The sequence below is a fragment of the Heptranchias perlo genome, chromosome 26 (assembly GCF_035084215.1).
Source record: "Heptranchias perlo isolate sHepPer1 chromosome 26, sHepPer1.hap1, whole genome shotgun sequence".
Lineage (NCBI taxonomy): Eukaryota > Metazoa > Chordata > Chondrichthyes > Hexanchiformes > Hexanchidae > Heptranchias > Heptranchias perlo.
Window position 1 is genome coordinate 40,764,302 of NC_090350.1, and position 15,893 is coordinate 40,780,194.

Genomic DNA, 15,893 nt, shown 5'->3' on the forward strand with positions numbered 1-15,893 from the left:
AATATTGAATACCCCTGGATGTTCAGTTCCCATCCTTGGTCACCCTGCAGCCAAGTCTCCGTAATCGCAACTATATCATTACCGTTAATATCTATCTGCGCCGTTAATTCATCTACCTTATTGCGAATGCTCCGCGCATTAAGACACAATGCCTTTAGACTTGTCTTTTTAAGATTGCTAGTCATCTTAGTTTTATTTTGCACTATGGCCCTATTTGTTTTTCGCCCTTGTTTTCTCTGCCTTCTTCCCTTTCTGTCTTTTGTTTCTATCCTTGTTTCCCCCTCCTCTGTCTCCCTGCTCAGGTTCCCATCCCCCTGCCATTCTAGTTTAAATTTTCCCCAACAGCACTAGCAAACACCCCCGCGAGGACATTGGTCCCGGTCCTGCTCGGGTGTAACCCATCTCGCTTGTACAGGTCCCACCTTCCCCAGAACCGGTCTCAATGTCCCAAGAATCTAAATCCCTCCCTCCTACACCATCCCTGCAGCCACACATTCATCTGGTCTATTCTCCTGTTCCTATACTCACCAGCACGTGGCACTGGTAGTAATCCTGAGATCACTAACTTTGAGGTCCTGCTTTTTAATTTATCTCCTAACTCCTTAAATTCACCTTGCAGGACCTCATCCCTTTTTTTTTTACCTATGTTGTTGGTACCAATATGGACCACGACTACTGGCTGTTCACCCTCCCCCTCCAGAATGCCCTGCAGCCGCTCCGTGACATCCTTGACCCTAGCACCAGGGAGGCAACATACCATCCTGGAGTCACGTTTGCGGCCGCAGAAACGCCAATCTGTTCCCCTTACAATTGAATCCCCTATCACTATAGCCCTGCCACTCTTCTTCCTCCCCTCCTGTGCAGCAGAGCCACCCGTGGTGCCACGAATTTGGCTCTTGCTGCTTTCCCCTGATAAGCCATCCCCCCAACAGTATCCAAAGCAGAATATCTGTTTGAGAGGGAGGTGGCCCCGGGGGACTCCTGCTCTACCTGCCTAGTCCTTTTACTCTGCCTGGCGGTCACCCATTTCCATTCTGCCTGCGTAATCTTTACCTGCGGTGTGACCACCTCACTGAACGTGCTGTCCATGATAATCTCAGCATCGCGGATGCTCCAAATTGAATCCACCCGCGGCTCCAGCTCCGAAATGCAGTTAGCCAGTAGCTGCAGCTGGACACACTTCCTGCACACATGGTTGCCAGGGACACTGGTAGTGTCCATGACTTCCCCCTCCTGTGCCATCTGCTCCCCTCTCCATTCCACTATTGGTGGCAGGGCCTCCAGCTGTCCGGTCCCCAATCTGGAACTCCCTCCCTAAATTCCTCCTTCTCATTATCTCTCCCCACCTTCAAAGCCTGCCTTAAATCCTATCTCCCTGGCTGCACCCCTCAGAACTCTTAATCTACTGTTTGCTGCCTGTATTCTCATCTGTGGTGTGTCATTTCCTACATTAAAGGTGCCATATAAATGCAGGTTGTTGTGATTGATGATGATGTTGGTGATTGGTGACGGGGGTGGCTGTTTCCCCCAATGTTAAAACTGGAGTCCAACTTGGGATGAGTTTTATTTTTTTTTAGCCCATGTTCATTAGCATCGGATAAACGTTCAACATCATTATGGAGTGCATCCACCTAAGATTAGGCACGTAAGAAAGAACTGCTGTTAATTTAAGTTTAAAGTAATAGGGAGACCATAGACTACCCTCCCTGTGGCCCTTAGAACTTATGAAGGGGCACCCCCTGCCACAAACCCACCTACTGCCCACTTCACGGGCTGCAAGAGGTCTTAGAGAGCTGGTAACTTGAGGCCATGATCCACATTCCTCACTAAGAAAGTTCTATATAAAATATTTTTTGTATAAATGGAATACCAGGAACTGTGTGAATATGCAGAAGACTTTAACGTTGTTTTTATGTTGCAGCCTGGATATTGGGAGAAAAGTCCAAGTGCACTGCTCTCCCTCATTTATGATGCAGCCAATCTTGCTGTGAACCAGTTGCTTTTTTTGCTTACGTGCAGACTGGCCATGACAGTGTGGACATGCTGCTTGGATAACGCGCTGGTGTCATAACGTCAGCGGAAAGCTACGTCATGACGGGAATCACCGCCCGTGAAGGTGATGACCTCCCAATGTCACCGACAATTAAAAATAGGTCTCCTTTGCCATTGACCTTAAGAAATACAGTCTGATTAGTTTTGGGGCACCTTTGGCTGCAGAAGACTCCACAACAGAATAATAACATTGAAAGCTGCTTAAGGCTCTCTTGTGACTTGGGATTTGTGAGTCAACAAGTGTTTTTTTTTGTAGAATAGCAAAAAATATTCCTTTGGAGCAGGCAAATTGAAGGACACCAATCTGATTGATGTGACGCTACTATGTCTTGCATTGAGAGATGCCCTAAAATGGACTCTTACAGGATTCCATAGAGGATCCCGTACATCCAGACAATGAAGGATTAGTAGGGGTCAGTGATAGTGCCGACCTGGAGAACTATCTTGCCTTTCAGGCATGGACTTTTGAAGTTAACCCAATGTTCTCTTGAGTAGGATGTAGCGGTGACTTTCAATAACTTTGGATTTGACTCATGAATTGGGATTGGATTTGTCCTAGAATTGGTCAGAGGTTAATGAGACAACAATAACAACTTGCATTTATATAGCGCCTTTAACGTAGTAAAACATCCCAAGGCGCTTCACAAGAGCGATTATCAGACAAAATTTGACACTGAGCCACATAAGGAGATATTGGGACAGATGACCAATAAGCTTCGTCAAAGAGGTAGGTTTTAAGTAGCATCTCAAAGGAGGGGAGAGTGAGAGTGAGAGGCGGAGAGGTTTAGGGAAGGAATTCCAGAGCTTAGGGCCTAGGCAGCTGAAGGCACGGCCGCCAATGGAGGGGTGAAGGGGATCAGGGATGCGCAAGAGGTCAGAGTTCTCGGAGGGTTGTAGGGCTGTAGGTGGTTACAGAGATAGGGAGGGGGCGAAGCCATGGAGGGATTTGAAAACAAGGACGAGAACATTTAAAATCGAGGCTTTGCTGGTCCGGGAGCCGGTGTAGCTCGGCGAGCACAGTGGGTGATGAGTGAATGGGACTTGGCGCGAGTTAGGATGCAGACAGCAGAGCTTTTGGATGAGCACAAGTTCACGGAGCATCTCTACACAGGACTGACGTGATTTGCAACACCCACCTCTATTGCTCCTTACTGTTGTCGAGCTTTGATGCAATACATGTTTGCAATCAAGTTATTCTTAAGCAACCAAAGCTATTTGCACAAGGTCCAAACGTACTGTGCATTGTACTTAAAGGCGTTTGGAAACAGTAAACTATTGGTGAAGGGCACTTGACTACTGAGAAAACAAATGTGTTATATAAAAATAGACTCCTAGAGAGTAACAAAGGTTACCTTCGTTGAAGGCTTTGGTTTTTCAATACATAACCACACCTCCACCCTCTATAAATGCTAATCAGCTAACTGTTCATTTATTTACTGGGGCCTAGCCAGTGTAAACATCACAAGGCTGCTACCATTTCACCCTTGCGAGGAATGCACACTATCAATGACCATGTCTTTCCTTCAGGCTTTTCTTGTTTCTTTAGTCGTTCTCCTGTAGGTGCTGACTAGGGTTGCCAACTCTGGTTGGATATATTCCTGGAGGTGTTATCACATGACCTCCTGCTGCCAACTGCCCCGCCCCCACACCCCCGCCACTGGTCGGCCGACGTCCAGCGTGTGCCCCGCCTTCCTGTAGCCAATCGGAAAACGAATAGCCTCTTCGCTACCCGATTGGATGATTCATGACTGTCAGTCTTTTTTTTTTCCCCCATGTCTGATATTTTTATCAAAAATGTTCAAAGAACATTTTTTTTTAAAAACACAATTTTTTTGTTGCCCCTATGATTTTTCTCCCGGGTGTTGCCCACAGCAGAGTCCAGGAGATTAATCTTTAATTCCTGGAGACTCCAGGGCAATCCTGGAGGGGTTGGCAACCCTAGTGCTGACTCTTGCTGGGGTACAGGTCCATGTGACTTGCTGGTAGGTGTCTGGTTCCTTATCCGAGTGGCCATTCTTACATTGTTATGCACTGGATTGTAAGTGTTGGCAAGAAAGGCATCGCACCGAAATAGATGCTGTTCTCAACCAGCGATCCAGAGTAGAACCTTGGATATTGGGTTTATTTATACCTTTCCTTTTGCACAAAATCTTCTTCTGTGAGTCATGATGCCATTTTCTCCATGATAAGGATCCACAGACACTGGCAACCTGCCAGTATCTCTTCATATGTGAAAAATGGCTCATGACTCAGAGGAGAAGATTTTTGGATACATAGTAATTCCAGCACAGAACCAGGACGTCAGCCCAACAGGCCCATGCCGGTGTTTATGCTCCGCATTAGCCTCCTCCCTCCCTACGTCATCTAACACTATCAGCGTATCCTTCTGTTCCTTTCTTCTTCATGTGTTTATCTAGCCTCCCCTTAAATGCATCTGTGCTATTCGCCTCAACTACTTCTTGTGGTAGTGAGTTCCACATTCTAACCACTCTCTGGGTAAAGAAGTTTCTCCTGAATTCCTTATTGGATTTATTGGTGACTATATTTATGACCCCTAGTTCTGGTCTCCCCCACAAGTGGAAACATCTTCTCCACATCTACCCTTTCAAACCCTTTCATAATTTTAAAGACCTCTATCAGGTCACCTCTCAGCCTTCTCTTTTCTAGAGAAAAGAACTTCTTCAGTCTTTCCTGATAGTTAAAACCTCTCAGTTCTGGTTTCATCCTTGTAAATCCTTTTTGCACCTTCTCCAGTGCCTCTATATCCTTTTTGTAAAATGGAGAACGGAACTGAGCACAGCACTCTAAGTAACCAAGTTTCTATATAAGTTTAACATAACTTCTCTGCTTTTGAATTCTCGCCAGCGCTGCCCACATCCCATGAACGAATAAAAAAAAAAAAAAATTCCTCTAGAAATGAACCCCAGTGCTATGTTTGCATTTTTTAAGGCTTTGTTAATCTGCGTCGCTACTTTTAGTGATTTGTGTATCCGTACCCCCATGATCCCTCTACTCCTCTATCCATTTAGAATCTTATTTTCCAAGCAGTATGTGGCCTCCTTATTCCTCCTGCCAAAATGCACTACCTCACACTTACCTATATTGAAGTTCATTTGCCAATTACACGCCCATTCTGCAAGTTTATTACTGTCTTGACTTTTGTTGCAGTCCTCCTCAGTATTAATTATACCCCCCAATTTGGTGTCATTTGCAAATTTTGATATTGTGAAAATGAAAGATATAAATAAATTATTGATTAAATTCAAAGAATCCTACAGCACAGAAGGAGGCCATTCAGCCCATCATGCCTGTTCCGGCTCTTTGAAAGAGCTATCCAATTAGCCCCTTTCCCCATAGCCCTGCAGATTTTCCCTTTTCAAGTATTTATCCAGTTCCCTTTTGAAAGTTATTATTGAATCTGCTTCCACCGCCCTTTCAGGCAGCGCATTCCAGATCAGAACAACTCGCTGCGTAAAAAAAAAAAAATTCTCTTCATCTCCCCTCTGGTTCTTTTGCCAATTACCTTAACTCTGTGTCCTCTGGTTACCGACCCTCCTGCCAGTGTAAATAGTTTCTCCTTATTTTATTCTTATCAAAACCCTTTTTAATTTTGAACACCTCTATTAAATTTCTCCTTAACCTTCTCTGCTCTAAGGAGAACAATCCCATCTTTTCTAGTCTCTCCACATAACTGAAAGTGTTTAAATTTAGGAGGGAGGAATTTGACATTTAAAAAAAAATGACATTCCTAGAAAAATAACGTAGGTTGACAACTGTACAGGAACAGCGACAGGCATCTAAATCTAACAGACACTGTCGGTCTTAGTTGCCTGTGTTCAAACTCTCGGGGTTGTGGTGGGTGTTTGACTGGAGTGAATCAATGTTCTTTGTTTGATTGGACACAATTAGCTTATGGGTTCAAGTGGTGATTAACAGCTGTCATCTTCAATGGATTGATAGCCCGGCCTTGTTTTTTTTAAGGCTTTGCCTGTAAAGATTAGGCGGAGTTGGGTCCAAACCACGCCCCCTGGAAGGCTGCCCGCATTCCAGTGGGACGGCCTGATGTTCAGAGGCCGGCCAAGTCACTACATCTGCGGCCTCAGTTAATCTCGTCGACTCTTGTGACTGTTTGGGGGTCTTGGCTTACCGACTGTGGTTGGACGTATTCCTGGAGGTTTCATCACATGACCTCCAATCTCCCTGCCTGGTCAACCAGCCATTTTTTGCCCCATTTCTAATATTTTTATGACAAACGTGTTCAAAGATAATGACAAAAAAAACCACACAATTTATTTCTAACGCCCCTATGATTTTTTTCTCTCTGGAGTCTCCAGGAATTAAAGATTAATCTCCAGGATCCGGCTAAGAGCTACACCCAGGGAGAAAAATTGTAAGGGGAATTAAAAATTAATTTGTTTATTAGTTATAAAAATATCAGACATGGGGTTGGGTGGGGTGGGTGGAGAAAAGGCTGTTTGACCGACCATCAAGAATCATCCAAACAGGTAATGTCGAGTCAATTCAATTTCAGATTGGCCGTGGATGGACATGTCGGACAACCAATGGCGGGCATGTGGGGGCGGGATGGTTGGAGGCAGGGGTCATGTGATGAAACCTCCAGGAATACGTCCAACCAGAGTTGGCAACCCTCTGACCGACACAGCTGCAGGTTAGACACTGGTTGCAGAATGCTCTGTTATAATGTCACATCCTGAGAGAAATGCACAGCCACTTTACCAGGAAGTGTTTCTGGGTTGGTTCAGATTATTATTCTTCCTGAATTGATAATGCGTTTGTGCCCATTTTATTTATAGAATCATAGCATCATACAGTACAGAAGGGGGCCATTTGGCCCATTGTACCTGTGCCGGCCCTTTGAAAGAGCCATCCAATTAGCCCCACTCCCCTGCCCTTTCCCTTGAGCTCTGCAAATTTTTCCTCTTCAAGTATTTATCCAATTCCCTTTTGAAAGTTATTATTGAATCTGCTTTCACCGCCCTTTCAGGCAGTGCATTCCAGATCACAACAACTCGCTGCGTAAAAATATTTCTCCTCATCTCCCCTCTGGTTCTTCTATCAATTATCTTAAACCTGTGTCCTCTGGTTACCGACCCTTCTGTCACTGGAAATAGTTTCTCCTTATTTACTCTATCAAAGCCCTTCATGATTTTGTGTACCTCTATTAAATCTCCCCTTATTCTTCTCTACTCTAAGGAGAACAATCTCAGCTTCTCCAGTCTCTCCACACAATTGAAGTCCCGCATCCCAGGTACCATTCTAGTAAATCTCCTCTGCACCCTTTCTAAGGCCGTTATTTTTCTTTCCCCCTCTCTCCTCTCCTGAAGGCACTAACTCAATTTAGGGGGACATTTCCATGGGCACTGGCTCCTCTCCAGTACCTCACTCTAGTGCCCGTTCTTCATGTGTCAGCCTAGATCCCAACCAGCAGAAGGATATTCCACTGTAGGGGCATCACAGTCAAGCCCATCCCATCCTTGCTCAATGTCAATACCTGCGTACCTTCCAGCATGGGGTGACTGGATAATGGTCAGAAACTGGAACCTCGTCTTTTCTCACCCTGAGCTTGGAATTCCCTCCCTAAACGTCTCCACCTCTCTCTCCTCCTTTAAGAAGCTTCTTAAAAAATCTACCTCTTTGACCGAGCTTTTGGTCACCAATCCTGATATCTCCTTGTGTGGTTCAGTGTCAAATTTTGTTTGATAACCTTTTAGCGAAGCGCCTTGGGACATTTTTACTACGTTAAAGACGCAATATAAATGCAAGTTATTGTTGTTATTATCTTGTTTTTATATAAATTCACAGCTTACCATAAATTCGATTAGTGACTTTAGCCCGAAGCATATGTTTGACCTGTGTGGTATTTTCTTCTGCAAAAGTACACAGTGGAAATGCTGTATGTCTTCCAGCTCAAAATAAATAAAAGGATAATTGTTAATCCTGGCGCATGCCTTACCTACCCACTCCGTGGACGAGCTGTATAGGTTTTGTTGAAAGCAATGTTGGATGAAAGCCCAACTTGTAACTCTCTGTTTCGTAGCACATTGCAGCTTATGTTTAGTAAATACGACAGCAAATTTACAGTAAGCAGAATGCTGCTGCAGCAACTAATATTAATATTTACCTACTGTAGGAACTCTTAGAGATTTAATGACCTGCAGAAAAGGGTTCATTTCTAGAGGGATAGAATTGAAAAGCAGAGAAGTTATGTTAAACTTGTATATAACCTTGGGTTAGACCACACTTGCAGCACTGTGCACAGTTCTGCTCTCTGTTATAAAAAAAAGGATATAGAGGCACTGGAGAAGGTGCAAAAAAGATTCATTAGGATGGCTCGAGGAAGGAGGAACTCGCTAGGAAGCGGGTGTGGGTGGTGTTTGGACAGTGTGCAGCCTCGGTGTGTCGATGTGGGGAGTGGAGAGCAGCGTTGACAATCTAGCAGGGTGTCTGGAGAATTCCTTCATTGGTTTCCTTCTCCTTCTGCACAAATAAATCCAAAGTTCTTGTCTGACTGAGGTGACGGCGCAGATGTGGGTTTGGTTCTGCAGCGTGACTGAACCCCACCTTTGGGGCGATCACTCTTCACTCGCTCACTCCCAAATGGTGGCACCAGTGTGACATTTCTATCTCGCACACCGGTCGTGCCTGTGAATTGAAAATAGAAAATTCCAGAACTGCTCAGCAGGTCGATCAGGATCTGGGTGGGACTTTTCATGACACGAAATGTTCCCTTTGAGATACCGATGAACCTGCATTTTTTGGATTCATTTCAGGTTTCTGGTGCTTGTTGATTTTCCCTTTTATCTTTTCTATGATTCTTGTTTCCTGGGTGAGATTAGTACCTTAATGTCCCTCTCTGCAGAATCTCAGGCACTTCTACTTAAAAACTGGGTTGAAGCTGTTTATAACCCATTTCACACTGGACCCTTACAACCAACAGCAGAGAGAGGGGTGCAGTGTGTAGTGGTCATATTATTGGACTCAAAATCCAGAGAATGAATCATAGAATGCACAGAAGGAGGCCATTCAGCCCATCAAGCCCGTGCCGGCTCTTTGGAAGAGCAATCCAGTTAGTCCCATTTCCCCGCTCTTTCCCCGTAGCCGTGCAAATTTTTTCCCTTCAAGTATTTATCCAGTTCCTTTCTGAAAGCCACGATTGAATCTGCTTCCACCGCCCTTTCAGGCAGCGCATTCCAGATCATAACTGCTCGCTGCGTAAAAAAGTTTTTCCTTACATCGCCTTTGGTTCTTTACCTTAAATCTATGTCCTCTGGTTCTCGACCCTGAGTTCAAATCCCACTAGTTTGAGAATTTGAAAAAAAAACCTGATAATGGAAAGAGAATGGTCTGTTCACTAATGTCCTTTAGGGAAGGAAACCTGCCGTCCTTACCCGGCCTGGGCCTATATGTGACTCCAGTCCCACATCAACGTGGTCGACTCTTAACTGCCCTCTGAAGTAGCTGAGCAAGCCGTTGGTTTTATCAGACTGCTGCAGGGCAACTAGGGGATGGGTAATAAACGCCAGCCTTGCCAGTGACGCCCACATCCCGAGAATGAATAAGTAAAAGGACACATCCATCCCGTCAGCCTGAGCTGGGTTTGGGCGCAGGCCCCGGAGGTGTATTGTCAACACCCCACTGTACACCGTCAGTAAGGCCGATTTAATGCTCTCTTAATTTGGATTCTGCTAGAATGGTGTCTGTGAACTTCCTGGGAGCTCTGGGTTTGTTTGAACAGCCTAAGGTACAGCACACAAACGGGGGTGGGTGGGAGGGAATTGGACATTGTCTCACCCATTTTCTGGGTGTAAAAAAGAGCACTGAGGGGGTGAATTCCTTCTGACTCGGAGGCGAGGGAGCTACCAACTGAGCCATGGCCGAAGAAGCTCATAACTTGCTTTACCTCCTTTCCACTTGCAATCTTAGTCAGGACACTCAATTTTCCAGGCAGAGGCAGCAGGTTGTGTGGAGACCAGATGTTCTCTTGCACTGCTGCTTTTAATGAGCAGGATCTCGTTGGCTCTAGGGTCAAGGCCTGTTCTTAATGATTTATTTCCAGGAAGGCGGGTGAGTCATAACGTTTGCAAAGATGTCAGGATCAGGACTGGGCAGTGGGTGTGACAAAGCTGGTCATCAGAAAGGATTTTCATCCCATCTGTCTGGGATGCATCTGAACTGTGATGTTAAAAGTGAAGGGTTCTGTATATTTTTAGGCCCAATGAACCTGTCCTTTTACTAATCGTACAAACACAACAGCAGCTTGCATTTATATAGCGCCTTTAACGTAGTAAAACGTCCAAGGCACTTCGCAGGAGCGATTATCAAACAAAATTTGACACTGAACCATTTAAGGAGAAATTAAGACAGGTGACCCCCAAAAGCTTGGTCAAAGAGGTAGGCTATAAGGAGCTGTCTTAAAGGAGGAGAGAGAGGGCGGAGAGGTTTAGGGAGGGAATTCCAAAGCTTAGGGCCTAGGCAGCTGAAGGCACGTCCGTTAATGGTGAAGCGATGGAAATCAGGATGCGCAAGAGAGACTGGAAATGATTCTCTCTAAAGGAGCCTTCCTTCACGTGTAGGAAGTGCATGGCTGGCCATGTAGGTCCCAGGTTTGATTCCTGGTCCATGCAGGTTTATCTGATCTTAACATGGGCGTGAGTTGTGGTACCATAATAGCCCCTGGGCTAGACAGGGGGAAGAAATCAGCCCCGTTTCCTTCTTCTGCTCACTATCTAGTGCTGGAAAATGCACTAGCGTGGACGTTTGGGAGGAAGAATACGATTGCAATGCTCTCCAAGGTCAAAATGCCGACTGACTTCACCTAGTCTCACCCGTGAAGAATGGCCACTTGGGGAAAGGTAATGGTGGGCAGTTTGGCACCTGTGGTACCATGCCCTAGAAAGAGTTGTTCGTTCAGGAGAGGAGAGTGTGGGGGAGGGGCGGGGTGAGGCACTAGAGCAGCACGCGTCTATTGGCCCTGCACCTATGGTGTATGTACCCTGTTCTCATCTGACCCACTATTTAATGTGTTGTTTCAGGTACAGTTTCCTGGTAGCAATGACCTACCTGACCATCTGTCAGATCATCCGAGTCTACGTGTTTGATGGCAAAGAACGTTCTGCTGACTTCTCGGGGTGAGTAGGGGAGAAAGACACCTTCATGCTACTGATTTGAAATGGTTATTCTCAGGTTGGCACCGTGTGACGCTTGGACCTGTAATATGTGAGCCAATTCAACGTGTGGCTCTATAAAAGCAGCTGTACTCACTAGCCTCACTTATCAATAACATCCACTTGACCAAGGTATTAATGGACTTAATGAGACATTTTCTTATACGCAGCGAGTTGTTATGATCCAGAAATTGGACCATGTCTCGCCTGTTTTCTGGATGTAAAAAGGCCGCTGAGGGGACGAATTCCAGATAGCCGACGGAGAGTAATATCGGGCAGAGTGTAAAACCGGTGCTCCACCCAATCCCGACAGTTTCCCAGATGGGCGCATTAGATTAAAATCATCCCCCATTTGGATTCCCTCTTTAAATCTCAGCGATGATCGCGTTCATTTTGGTGACTGACAATTACTGCTCTTCTTTCTACCCCCCCACCCCAACCCTCAATGTGCGATGGGAAATTGGAATGTTTGAACAGATCATGTGCTCCCCGAGGAGGTGATGACTGAAAGGTGACCTTATTGAGGTATATACGATAGTAACTGATATGGAAAAGCAAGATTCAGAGAATTACTTCACAGTGAGATAAGAGCAAGGGGACATGAAGCAATGGCTGGTGCCAGGAAGCTCTTCAAACAAAGACACATGGAATAGATTTCCTGATAGAGCAGTGAGAGAGCACCAGCCCTGGAATTATTTAAGAATTATTTTAAAAAGTTGTATGCCATCATATGGAACCCTTCCTATCTCCTCCAGCCCTACAACCCTCCGAGACCTCTCAGCTCCTTCAATTCTGGCCTCTGGCGCATCCCCAATTTTCATCACTGCACCATTGGCGGCCGTGCCTTCAGCTGCCAAGGCCCTAAGCTCTAGAATTCCCTCTCTAAACCTCTCCACCTCTCTACCCCCCTGTCCTCCTTTAAGGCGTTCCTTTAAACTTACCTCTTTAACCTAGCTTTTGGTCACCTGTCCTAAAAACTCTTAATGTCGCTCAGTGTCAAATTTTGTTTGATAATCGCTCCTGTAAAGTGTCTTGGGACGTTTTACTACTTTAAAGGCACTATATGAATGCAAGTTGTTGTTGCATGGAACATAATGGTACCTGAACTGCTGGGACCATGGACTTGTTGTCCTGAGGATGCTAACTGGTCTAGGATATGCAATGTAAGATACAAAATGCAATATCTGACTTAATTTTGGGTGAAGATAGAAAGGAACTTTGCCCAACTTTTTCTCCGGGAAAAGTTATTGTTGTGGTTGATTTTGTTTGAGGAAAGCATCAGTTCCTGGAGTTTTTCCAGCTTCATGTGTGCACACCACGTGTGTCCGTGATAAAGTGGGAATAAGAGGCAGGAAGAGGAGTTTGATGGGTCATATGGCCCTTTCTTCCAGTGTTCTAGGTGTGTCTGTCTCAAAACAGGATGGAAGGTTAAAAGATGTTGAAATACTCCGGAGGATGCAGTACTTTGGGACCTTGGGAATGTCATCTGTGAAATGGTTCCGTTAGGGGATAGACTAATGTCAATGGGAATAAATAGATTTGGAGTTGTCACCGTTTTTTTTTCTTTTGCTTTCTGAGAAATCGAGGTGAAAGGTCAAAATGTAGAATACCACAAAGTTTGAAAATGAGGTGAATCGAGAAATACTGGTTAGGTGACATTGAGGTTGGGTTTCTCAAGCCTGAAGATTGTAGGAGGAAATGAGGACTGAGGGAGGGCTGAGAGCTCGAGCTTCAAGCTCCAGGCAAAGAATGAGCTGGAGTGGCAGGTTGTGCACTCGTCCTGTGTAGCGTCATGTATTTTGGGATTTGGAAGGAACAAAAGAGGGAAGTTTATAGAAGCACTGACCATTGCAGCATTGATAAAATAGATACTTGATTGAGGGTAGGTAGTCAGGGATATATTGCAAAGTTGTCTCTCCTTAGAAAGAAGGAAAGAAAAAAAAAACGTGCATTTATGTCGTGCCTTATCACAGCCCCAGGGCACCCCAAAGTTTTACCTGTGCTGATTCTGCTCTTTGTGGACCTTGCTGTATGCAAATTGGCTGCCACGTTTCCTACATTACAACAGTGACTACACTTCAAAAGTACTTAATTGGCTGTAAAGTGCTTAGGGACATCTGAGATCGTGAGAGTCACTATATAAATGCAAGGCTTTCGTTCCCCTTTCTTCATCCTTTCGTCTCTCTTTTCCTTCTTTCAGTCAGGTTGACGAAAGAAAAAAGGTTACCCAAACTCCTTTGTATAAATATCTTAAATTTTTCATTTGCCTCATCCACATGCGCTGGCTTCTCCACTTTTATCGAAATATCCTTTCCTAGCGGTGCCTCCCACCCATTCAGCTCCCAAGTACTAAGCGACCTCCACCCGGAAACTTGTGTAACCACTGGGAATTGGCCAGGCCCCGCGTGTGCCTGGTGAGGCTAATTCGCTGGCGTCTGGTGCTGTGTCCCAGAACATTTGGAACTGAGTTGACAAGTAGGGTGAAAGGCTTTTCCAATCCCTTTCACATGTAGCCGATGTTTAGTCGACAAGTTGCGGAATAATGGCTAGTTCCAAACATCTGGTGTACAGGTGAAGCTGGGAAAACTCCAGGAACTGGTGCTTTCCTCTATCAAAATCAACCACATCAATAACTTGCTTTTATATAGCACCTTTAACATAGTAAAACGTTCCAAGACGCTTCACAGGAGCGATTATCAAACAATATATGACACCGAGCCACATAAGGAGATATTAGGACAGGTGAGGTCAAAGAGGTCGATTTTAAGGAGCGTCTTAAAGGAGGAGAGAGAGGCGGAGAGGTTTAGGGAGGGAATTCCAGAGCTTAGGGCCCAGGCAGCTCAAGGCACGGCCGCAAATGGTGGAGCGATGAAAATCGGGGATGCGCAGAGATCTCGGAGGGTTGTAGGGCTGGAGGAGGTTACAGAGATAGGGAGGTATGAGGCCACGGAGGGATTTGAAAGCAAGGATGATAATTTTTTAATTGAGGCGTTGCCAGACTGAGAGCCAATGTAGATTAGCGAGCAGTGATGATGAATGAACGGGACTTAGTGCGAGTTAGGAAACTGGCAGCAGTGTTTTGGATGAGCTCAAGTTTATGGAGGGTGGAAGATGGGAGGCCGGCCAGGAGAGCATTAAAATAGCATAAACTAGAGGTAACAAAGGCATGGATGAGGGTTTCAGCAGCAGATGAGCTGAGGCAGGGATGGAGACAGGAGGTGTTACGGTGGTGGTGATGGAGTGGGTATGGGGTCGGCAACTCACTTATTTTAGCAACCGGTTTCCAGTATCTGTCGCCACCGTGTGAATGTCAGCAACGGTTTGCTGTCAATCTGATTGGCAAGATTATCTGTGAATTGGTAACTACATATAAATAACCAGTTGTCAATAAACCATCCTCTGCCACTGCCTCATGATGTCCAACAGAATAACTACTAAACCAAGACTGGCCGAGAGTAAATGGGTGGGCTCTGTGTAAAAGGCCCATGAAATGGACTGCATTAGTTTGTGTGTGGGGGAGGGTGAAATATCAAAATACTTTTTTTTATTCGTTCACGGGATGTGGGCGTCGCTGGCGAGGCCAGCATTTATTGCCCATCCCTAATTGCCCTTGAGAAGGTGGTGGTGAGCCGCCGCCTTGAACCGCTGCAGTCCGTGTGGTGATGGTTCTCCCACAGTGCTGTTAGGAAGGGAGTTCCAGGATTTTGACCCAGCGACGATGAAGGAACGGCGATATATTTCCAAGTTGGGATGGTGTGTGATTGGAGGGGAATGTGCAGGTGGTGTTGTTCCCATGTGCCTGCTGCCCTTGTCCTTCTCGGTGGTAGAGGTCGTGGGTTTGGGAGGTGCTGTCGAAGAAGCCTTGGCGAGTTGCTGCAGTGCATCCTGTGGATGGTACACACTGCAGCCACAGTGCACCGGTGGTGAAGGGAGTGAATGTTTAGGGTGGTGGATGGGGTGCCAATCAAGCAGGCTGCTTTGTCCTTCATGATGCTAATGATACTTCAGATTCAGGTCCATAGAGATCCATACAATCTTATTGAACAGAAGGAGGCTATTCGGCCCATTCCGTCTGTGCTGGCTCTCTGAAAGAGCTATCCACTTAGTCCCATTCCCCTGCCCTTTTCCCATAACCTTTTTAATTTTTCCCCATAGGAACATGGGAACAGGAGGAGGCCATTCAGCCCCTTGAGCCTGTTCGACCATTCAGTTAGATCATGGCTGATCTGTATCTTAACTCCATTTACCCGCCTTAGTTCCGTAACCCTTAATACCCTTACCCAACAAAAATCTATCAATCTGAGTTTTGGAATTTTCAATTGACCCCCAGCCTCAACAGCTTTTTAGGGGAGAGAGTTCCAGATTTCTACTCCCCTTTGTATTTTTCTAACTCCTCCCTTTTGTTCTTGAGGTGATGATAAATTTGTCCGCTCTAGTTACTTGACTCAGTAGAAGTAGAGATTTTTTTTCTATTTACCTTATCAAAGCTTCTCATAATTTTGTACGCCTCTATTGACTCTCTCTCTTGAGTTTCTCCACTCTAATGAAAATGACTACCACTGTCATTAACTGTATTAACGGCAGACTCACATCACTAGTTAGCAAATGGTTATAAAGTATTAGGACTTGAAATTAATGAAAGCCCTTTTCGTTCCA

General features: G+C 45.4%; 1 protein-coding gene across 1 annotated transcript in view; it reads left to right on the forward strand.

The window, feature by feature from the left end:
• The window catches only part of LOC137342726 (lysophospholipid acyltransferase 2-like), a 54,908-nt gene that overhangs the window by 22,168 nt on the left and 16,847 nt on the right, over positions 1–15,893 (forward strand). The window contains exon 4 of the mRNA XM_068006881.1: positions 11,106–11,201. Coding sequence (XP_067862982.1) covers positions 11,106–11,201 — 96 coding nt within the window. The remainder of the gene's footprint in view (positions 1–11,105; positions 11,202–15,893) is intronic.